General features: G+C 32.2%; 1 protein-coding gene across 2 annotated transcripts in view; it reads right to left on the bottom strand.

Annotated features, from left to right (window-relative positions):
• Positions 1–3,070: 3,070 nt before the first annotated feature.
• The window catches only part of LOC139513440 (multidrug resistance-associated protein 1-like), a 44,483-nt gene continuing 37,195 nt past the window's right edge, over positions 3,071–10,358 (bottom strand). The window contains exons 30-32 of one of the 2 annotated variants that reach the window (XR_011662445.1): positions 7,884–8,078; positions 5,739–6,339; positions 3,071–5,207 (exon numbers count right to left, since the gene is read on the bottom strand). Coding sequence is in view for 1 of the 2 variants with exons in the window: in XM_071301916.1 (XP_071158017.1) it covers positions 6,225–6,339; positions 7,884–8,078 (310 nt within the window). In the remaining variant the exon portion in view is untranslated. Of the gene's footprint in view, positions 6,340–7,883; positions 8,079–10,358 lie in introns of both variants that reach the window. The other variant, XM_071301916.1, reaches the window with a different exon arrangement.

Below are 10,358 nucleotides of genomic sequence, written 5' to 3'. Positions count from 1 at the left end.
GTTATCACTTCATTTTCTCCTTTTTATGAGGGATAGAACAGTTATGTTTAGTGTATAAAATCACTTCAAGGTCAACACGTCTTTCAGACAGGAAAACTCAATTTTTGACTTTGACCTTGTTTCATGGATTGGTGATTTAGTTATTAAGGTTAGTGGTCAAGTCAATATCTTAGATACTACAAGTAAAAGGTAAATTTTATTCGTTCGTTGTATAAAATGATTGAAAGGTGTATAGCAGGTGTTATCAAATCTTGGCCTCATTTCGATAGTAGTGCATGTTCAGTTTTTCGAGGTAAGGTCCATTGACAAGATACTATAAGCAATAGGCCAACTAATTATATGTGGTGTTTGGAATTATTGTAGGGTGTACATCATTTTTATGATTCATTGGTTAATTTTAAGATTTTGTGGCTAGGCTTGCTTCTCTGATACGTTATGCTATAGGTCACCTTACATTTGGTAAAAATCATCTTTTAATGGCAATACCTCCTATAAGGACTTGTCTCAGCTTTCATGTAAAAAGACAGTAGGTAGATTTTTTTATATTCTGAACATATTTACTGGTAGATTTTGTTTCTCTATTGCAATTTTCAAACTTGCATATTACTCCTGTGTTTTATTTTTAGCCATGTTGGCCATGTTTTTTGGTAGTTCTCTTTCCTGGGAGGAACACATTTTCTAAGCTAGATACCTTAATAATATTTGTGGCCAAGCTTGGTTCTAGTAGTTTCAGGCAGATGACAACAATGGTTGATAGACCCCAAGTGATGAAAATAGCTCACCTGACCTCGATCCTTAAGGTCAGGTGAGCTTATCATTGTGAAGAATTTAGAAATTTTATCAGCTTGCTGTGAAATTCACAGACATTGACGTGTCATAACTATAAGGGTTTTACTTTGCAATTAAAATTATCCTGGATTCTTAAACACATTTAATTATAAAAAAAAAATCCAAACACAGCCTAAAACACTCAGTGTTAATGAGATAGTATCTAAATTTAAAAAGTAAACACAGCAAAAAAGTTCAATATATGAGTGTACTTATTTTATGAGGTATTGCTGCTATGTTGCTATGTTTGTGTCACTAGTAAAACTACATGTGATACAATGCTGCCAACTCTTCAAATATATTGGTTCATTTGCCAACTTTGCAACTTTCAGGTTAACACGTTCACCGTGTAGAACGCCACATGCGGGGTGTCGGCTATGTTTGACATGGGGTGGCAATTTTGAAGCGACGAAAAAGTAATAAGGTAAGTTCAAGCATCAAAATTTCTTATTTTTAGAACTCTCAGTACCATATAATGTATTGCACGGAAGGAACCGCAACATAATCTATTTCCTGAAAGCAGAAGCAGTCGTTTTCAGTGCTCAGTTTTCTCAAACACCTCGCCCTAGTTTTCCGTGTTGCCGATTTTGAGGCTTTTTATGCAAATTTGGGTATAAAAAACTACTTTACACAGCTACCCTCCGTATCATTTATATAGGATTGTATTCCTCTTATTGACTTATACCAAATACCGGTTTCTTAGTTAAAATTAATTGGTTTTAAAACTGTTATTCATCAAAATATAAAGTGTCGCTCGGGGTGTCAGAATTTGCGTCGCAAGGGGTAGAGGCTTGTCATAAAAAAATACATATTTGCATGTAAATTAGTCTTCATATAATACATTTTATTTCAAACACATCTACTTTACCATGACAAAACAAGGATTTTTCATTTTGCCTGTTTTTGGTCTTATAAAATATATGCTTAATTTCATTCACATCTACTTTACCATGACAAAATAAGGGTTTTTCATTTTGCCTGTTTTTGGTCTTATAAAACATGAGCTTTTGATTTCATTCATAGTAAAAAAAATGGCTCAAAAAATTTAGTTTTCAAGCTGGTAAACGATTTCTTTTCCTTTTCAGTCACTATCATGGTAAAAAAAAAGTCAAGGCTATGGCTCAATAAACCAAAACATGGTGGAAAATCACAAAATAGTCCTCAATAGAAGATATCTTCGAAGCCTCCACCAGCCAAAATGTATCATAGTTCATCACCAGGTTCATCTAAAAAGCACTCGTGCACGCCACAAAAATCCATCACTCTTAAAAGAATTAGAACACTCTTTCCAATGAAACACTAACCGGCTTCTTTTTCAGCGAATGACAACACAACTTCATGTAATCCTGAAGACGATGAGACTACAATTGTCAATGAGAAAACAACGACTTGTACACAAATATACAACGGAACAGGTTTACAAGAAAAAATGATTCAAGACAGTTATTTCGTTCGTAATCGCCCAGCTAGAACTATCCGTTTTACGTCCATTTGTCAATTTTTTTGTATTTCAAAGAAATAATATAAAACAAACAACATTACACTTCTATTCATATCCAATTATTTTTCTACTTTGAGGCTTTATTTGCTATGTTTATCAATAAAAATGCACATTACTTAAAAGACTAAAATATGGACCAAATGACATACCTTAAGTTTGTAATTTGTCATCAAAACAGTGTAGGTATTAGATAGAGATCGATTTATAAGAAAATGTATTCTTTTTTTATGACAAGCCTCTACCCCTTGCGACGCAAAATCTGACACCCCGAGCGACACTTTATATTTTAATGAATAACAGTTTTAAAACCAATTAATTTTAACTAAGAAACCGGTATTTGGTATAAGTCAATAAGAGGAATACAATCCTATATAAATGATACGGAGGGTAGCTGTGTAAAGTAGTTTTTTATACCCAAATTTGCATAAAAAGCCTCAAAATCGGCAACACGGAAAACTAGGGCGAGGTGTTTGAGAAAACTGAGCACTGAAAACGTCTGCTTCTGCTTTAAAGAAATAGATTATGTTGCGGTTCCTTCCGTGCAATACATTATATGGTACTGAGAGTTCTAAAAATAAGAAATTTTGATGTTTGAACTTACCTTGTTACTTTTTCGTCGCTTCAAAATTGCCACCCCATGTCAAACATAGCCGACACCCCGCATGTGGCGTTCTACACGGTGACGTTGAGGTAGTTATACAATTAGCAAAAGAAATATAGGCAGTTAAAAAAATAAGCACCTTTTAATATATTCTTTTATTACCTAAACATATAATAATAAACTAACAATATATTCTTCTAAAATTGTATATAAAATCACTCTAGAAATTAGCACACATTTGTTAGTATAGAAAAATAAATAATACCCCTCAAAGTTTATCCTTAACAACATGGAAGAAATGTTTATGCCAGTTTTTTGTGATTTCTGCACACAACTATTTAGGTTGATGTGAAATAAGGCATACTCTCAGTACTTACAAAATCTAACAAAAGGCCTAATTCTTTATCACATCCCAACCTCCATTTATATATAATTAAAAAGACTAATCAACTTTTTAGGTTGATGTGAAATAAGGCATACTCTCAGTACAGTAGACTATGAAACACTATAACTTCATAAATGTCAGAAATTGCACTATGGAAATATAAAAGATTCTAAAAAAGTACCCATTTTTTAAAAGCTGCCATGGGAAAAAGGTAGAAAGAACTATTGATATATAATAAACTAGTATATGTATACAAAAAAGTATAAAAATATTTGTTCTAATATTAAAATACATGCCTGCTACTAAAAAGCTTACATTAAAATATCATCTACACCAAAATACAACACATAGTATATACAATGTATAAAGATTGATCAAGTCATAACAAATACAAATAAGCTTTTAAAAAAGAGCCATTGAAGCTTAGTGGATTGTCTCTAGTAATGTAAATACACCAAGCAGTTTTAAAGATAAGTGTGTCTCTAACTTAAACTCTGGAAAGTGACTATTGAAGAATATACAACCTTTGTGGTTAGAAATTGTTTAAAAATTTTCAGATATGCAACCTTCAAACTTTGTAACAGCCTCATGGGGTCTTCTTCATTACCTTTTCATACAATTTAGATTTAAAAAATGCATACCTTTTCATATATTGCGTAGGTAAAAATGTAACCTTTTCCCATATTGTTTGGGTTTCATATGGTGTGTAATCTAAGAGTGGAAGTCAAAAGAGTAAAATTGGTTGATAAAAACACAGCAAGGAACACCAAGAAAGATGGCAGATGAAGAAAATTTGGAAACATCAGTGACCTTAACATATATTTCTGATAGTTTTCCCCAACATATTCACATATTTTTAAGCTTGAAAAGCAGACCGAGTTAACATATGTGGCATTGTCAAAAAAGTTACAAAACAATGAAATAAGCATGCTGTAAATGAAAAGATTAAGTTATCAAATAACTACAGAAAGTTTCTTTTCATCAAAGTGAATAAATAATTGTAAATTTATAAAAGTCAATTGTTAAGCGGCAATTAGCCTCTGTTTGTTCACAGAAATGTCATTTTTGGGAAAATTACTACCAAAGATCCAATGACAAATAGTAGAAATTACCTCAGAGAATAATAAAAAGTCTCCCCTATCCCCTAACACTAAAGGGAACCTATTCATTTTGTTACCCTTAGCATTTACGGGAGAGATTCATTTGCGCCAAAATTGCGTCCTTTTGCACCACAACTTTTTTCTCCGTTTAAACTAAACTACATTTGCGCCACATGTTTTAAAATTACATGGTATCATTTGCGCCAAAAATAACACATACGATTGCGCCAATAAGAAGAAAAATGACTTCCCCCCTCCTTTATTCTGACTTGGAATCGGCAGTTTATACGACAAATGTTTCCTTTTGTGAAACATATCTTCTTCTTACTGCTGCTGCATGGATACTTCCCAATTTAATGTATGTAGCAGCTTGTAACTTCACTTTATTGTCCAAAAACACAAACATTGAAGGATTAAAAATGCATAAAACATTTCATAATAATTTGCATGGTGGGAACAAAGCACTGTGTTATCAACATGTATGTAGCTAAAACATAATCAGCAAAAGCTTCTATTTTCTTCTCTATTGTCATATCTCTATTAAATATTCAGCAAAGCAATAAGTTTTATTCTCTCTCTATACATTGACTTTCTAATGCATTTTAAGTCATTTCTCTCCATGGTGAAATATCTCCGAACATATGATACTTTTTAAGCCAGAAATAAGAATCAATATATATTTATCATTAATATTTATGATAGATATGTGTACAGGTAAATTGGTGCAAATGAGTTCCAAATATTGGCCCAATTGATACATTTGGAAAACAAAATTTGGCGCAAATGATACCCCTGAAAAAGAGAATGTAGGACAGAAAGTCACAGGACAAAAAGTCACAGACAAAAAGTCACGGACAAAAAGTCACAGGACAAAAAGTCACAATTCATTTTTTCCGATTATTTTCTTTAAAGAAAAACAGCTTATTTCTACAAAAATATTTTTGTATTTTTCTTGCACTATTGTATATATACCAACTTTGTAAACAAAATTTATCAAAAATATATAAAAGATAATCAAATAATTGTTAAAAAAACAAAATGTCAAAGTGGCTTGGCACTTAAATGGCTTCATGGTGCCAAGAAATATATCTTTTGCATGATTAAAATTAAATAATTCTTGATTTTTCAAGTATAATGACACATTTCCTAAACTTTAATTTGAATATATGTATTAAAAAGTAAATATTTCAAGATATTTCTCTTATAAATTCAAACAATTGTCAACAAATTATTTGTGACTTTTTGTCCTGTGACTTTTTGTCCTACCAAATTTGTGACTTTATGTCCTGTGACTTTTTGTCCTGTGACTTTCTGTCCGTTTACCGAAAAAGAGTAATTGGCGCAAAAGGACTGCAGCAGCATTAACTGACTGAATATATGTTGTTTCCCAAAGTTTTCTCACTGAGGTAGCTAACTTAATATTTGAAGTTAACCACAAGGTAACTGACTTTACAGTTTCTAAATGAAAACTTTTCTAAATTTAAGTTTTAGATGATTAATATTTTATATATAACTAACATACAATAAAATGAACTGATATAAAGCTGCCTAACATTTAAAAATAAATATCCTGTAACAATGATATACACAACAATAACATTAATGGTGGAGTAGTTCTTCAATACTGCATAGTTTACTTTTGATTTTCAGACTGGCCAAATTAAATAACATGCAATGCATAAATATAGTTCATGTCTTTTCAAATTGCAAATACATATACACATAATACATTTCTATGGCCCAAAAATTAAAAAAAACAACAAGAAAAATTAATTTGTTCTGACAAAATATCCTCACGTCTTTTAATTTCTAAGATACAATATTTGCTGCCTTAGCCATTCCATGAAATATTGAATTCTTGTCCTCTAATAATTCATTTGGTCCATTGAACTCAGCAATTTTTCCCTGATCTAAAACCATTACCCTGTAAAACAAAATAGATGAAATGAATTATAAGCATTCCTTTTAAGTTCATCTGGCCCAAATCTAGAACTACTTTGCAATTTGAATAAAACTTGGAAAGAATATCGCATGTAAGATCATAGCTGTCAACTTTCAAAACCTAAATTGGGTGATCTCCCTTAAACATTTACTTGACAAAAGGAGATTTGCGTTTTTATTTTGTATGTCATCTTATATTTGGCATTTAAATGTTTTACGATTAATTTAGTTTCCAATACCCTTCCATTGTACTTAGTGATTATTTGAAGAGTCATTGTGATCTATATTTTATACATCACAGAATCATCATAGATTTGTCCAATTTATATCTCAGATAGTCTGAGTAACTAACAGCCATCAAGAATTCGGATGGATTGAGGTGTAGAAGAATCAAAAAGCAAGGTCATTCCAACTAACAACTTATACTTCTTAAATGTAAGTTGAACATTTCAGTTAAAAAAAAGTTAAGTAGGTTAGGTGAAGTGTCATTTATATAATAGATATTAGAAGATGTGGTAGAGTGTCAATGAGACAACTTCCCATCCAAGTCACAATTTGTAAAAGTATAAATTAAAACCATAAGCTCAAAGTATTGTTGAAGGCCGTACAGTGACCTATAGGTGATAATTTCTGTGTCATTTGGTCTCTTGTGAAAAGTTGTCTCATTGGCAAATACACCACATCTTCTTTTTATAATCATAAAGAATTTTATACAAATATATCATGCTTAGGGGTATTTGCCAAAAATACCGGGTGAGAGGTACAACAGAGCCGTTAGGCGAGGGAAATTTGATTACCTCGAAACCGTTATTTTTGGCAAATACCCCTTGTAAGCATGATATAATTGTTTAATTCCACCGAATGTTCCACCTCAGAAAGTTTATTATAATCAGGTATCATATGAAATTTCGACTTGAATGTATAATTTTTGCATACACTGTAGCTGTGCTCTTTGCTCATTCAAATTGCATTGACTGTATAATCATTTCTTATCTTTCTTTTTATGTACAGTCACTGTATATATATATCTCCCTTTTTATGATAATAAGCTGGTTCTCGGCTGACTACTTCACTTTGTTCATCAGTTTCAGTGAAACGTAATACAAGTGGATTCCAGTTTTATGTGACTGGTTGACAATTCGTTTCAGTTGAGTTTTATTTATGACGTCATTCCCGGATTTTTTACGTCATTCGCTCCAAAATCAATAATGATGCTTTTTATCCTAAATATTTCATCTGGAACCATATATTTAGAATGACCATGAATTTGTCAAATTAGAATAGAAATAATTCATTGAGTTATTTTTAGACATGGTATTCCCCATCTGCCATGGTATTTGCTAGGGTATTTCCCATCTGCCATGGTATTTGCTAGCAAATACCCCGGCACATGGAATTCCCTAATGGCAAATACCACGGCAGAGACAAGAAAATCTTAATATATAGAAATTGGTGAAAAATACCATGTTTCTCATCCAATCAAAATACAGCATTATTACATAAGGTGGAATTACATTAATAACTCACTTATCATAATCCAAAATTGTGTTAAGTCTGTGAGCAATGGTAAGAATGGTACAATCTTTAAACTCAGAACGAATTGTTTTCTGAATTAACTCATCTGTTTCCATGTCAACAGCAGCTGTGGCTTCATCAAGAATCAGTATCTTAGTCTTGTGAAGTAAGGAACGACCCAAGCAGACCAACTGTCTTTGACCAACACTGAAAAATTAAATCATTTACATTTGTGTCAAACAATGAATAACAGTTGCTAATGAACTACAATGGCTATAAAAGTTAAAGCTGTTGGAAAGGTTACTTTCAAGTCAATTTTATTTGTTCTGTCCTTTATTTTACATTATACAGAATTCTAATATGACGTGCTTCTTTCACTTTGTAAACAACACTGTGATAAAATGCTCGATATATCTATACTTAGAGCAGACTCCGTGGTGAACATAAAAATGGCTGTTACAATATACTTCCCACGTAAATCCACATGTATTGAAACCTATTTGTAAACCCTTTGCCGATTTTATTGTTTTAAAAATTGCAATTAAAAAAAGACAAAATCACTTTTATTCTTATTCGGATGCATAATAAAAAAAAGTAACGCACAAGAACTCGGAGAAACCAACAAAATAAAAATAAAATAAAATTCCGCGAAAGTCTATTAAGGTTTTTGGCGCATGTAAGTCATTTCAAAACATGACGTCATACAAATGAAAACGCTACAGTTGAAAGTTTTCTGTTACGTAAACCATTGAAATGTTGTTTACTTAAGAAATAATTCATGGAAGCCATAGATTTGTTAGAAATTTACACATGGCCTGGGCCGTGATATTTTAATTTTATCCTGAGCGTTAGCGAGGGTTAAAATTAACGAATATCACGGCCCAGGCCATGTGTAAATTTACAACAAATCTATGGCTTCCATGAATTATTTCGATTCTAATAGGACAAATAGGATCATTAAAAAACTGAAGCGATGATGGGAATACCGTGTGTTTCTGTTCTATTTTACCCACTGTTCGATAAATGTAAAACAAATCTAATAAACCTGCATGAATGATTTCTTAACTAACGGCTAGAAAAAAAATGTGATTACTTTTTTGACTTCTCAGTAAACCCAACATTTGCATTTCAAATTTACATTTTTTATCGTAAGCTACCGTCAAATAACTGTTGACATGTTGTAGACTAACCAAGGAGCCGCCATGTTGACTTGCTGAAATCAGTAAATGTGCGCCATGTTGACTTGCTGAAATCAGTAAATGTGCGAATAATGCAATAGAACAGAAAACAAGCAACACCTACCTCAATACTTTATTTTAATGCAATTGTATCCGAGTTTAGAAGGTAAACGCAATAGAAAAACCTTCAGCTTTGACGTTTTCATTCGTATGACGTCATGGTTTGAAATGACGTTAATGCGCAAAAATCATTACTGGAATTTCGCGGAATTTTAATTTATTTTGTTTTTGTCCATTTTTCCGTTCTCTAATGTGTAAATTCTTTTTGTTATGCATCAGAATCAGAATAAATGTTCTGTAGGGTTTTATTCAATTGTAATTGTTAACACAGCGAAATCCACAACCGTTTACACATAGGTTACGATACATGTGGATTTACGTGGGAGGCATATTTAAACAGCCATTTGTGTACATCTTGGAGTCTGCGCTAAGTATAGATATATCGAGAATTTTATCACGGTGTTTTTTACAAAGCGAAAGAAGCACGTCATATTAGAATATTGTATTAAAATTGATTATCAAGGTAGGTTTTGTTTGATTTTCTATTCTATTGCATTATTCGCATATTTACTGATTTCAGCAAGTCAACATGGCGGCTCCTTAGTTACGAAATGTCAACTTTGGATTTGACGGTAGCTTACGAGAAAGACATGTAAATCAAAATGACAATTGTTGGTTTTGAGAATGAAACAGATTTTTATATTAGCGGTTGTTCACGAAATAATCCATGCAAGCTACGGATTTATTAGAATGTTTGAGCTTTATCTAACAGGGAGTAAAAAAGAACAGCCGCACACACAGCTTTACCCACCCTCGCTTCAGTTTTTTTAATGATCATATTTGTCCTATTAGAATCGAAATAATTCATGGAAGCCATAGATTATTGGAAATTTACACATGGCCTGGGCCGTGATATTCGTTAATTTTATCCCTTGCTAACGCTCAGGATAAAATTCATATATCACGGCCCAGGCCATGTGTAAATTTCCAATAATCTATGGCTTCCATGAATTATTTCTTAATTAACTACCAGTATAAATATAACTAGAGGCTCTAACAGTCTAAAGAGCCTGTGTCGCTCACTTTGGTCTATGCACATATCATAAACGAAGGGCACAGATGGATTCATGACAAAATTGTGTTTTGGTGATGGTGATGTGTTTGCAGATCTTACCTTACTGAACATTCTTGCTGCTTACAATTATCTCTATCTAATGAACCTATGAATCTATCCCAGTAGTTAAAATCT

The sequence above is a fragment of the Mytilus edulis genome, chromosome 2 (assembly GCF_963676685.1).
Source record: "Mytilus edulis chromosome 2, xbMytEdul2.2, whole genome shotgun sequence".
Taxonomy (NCBI): domain Eukaryota; kingdom Metazoa; phylum Mollusca; class Bivalvia; order Mytilida; family Mytilidae; genus Mytilus; species Mytilus edulis.
The sequence above is the reverse complement of the archived record's forward strand: the minus strand, read 5'-3'. Positions and strand labels throughout refer to the sequence as shown.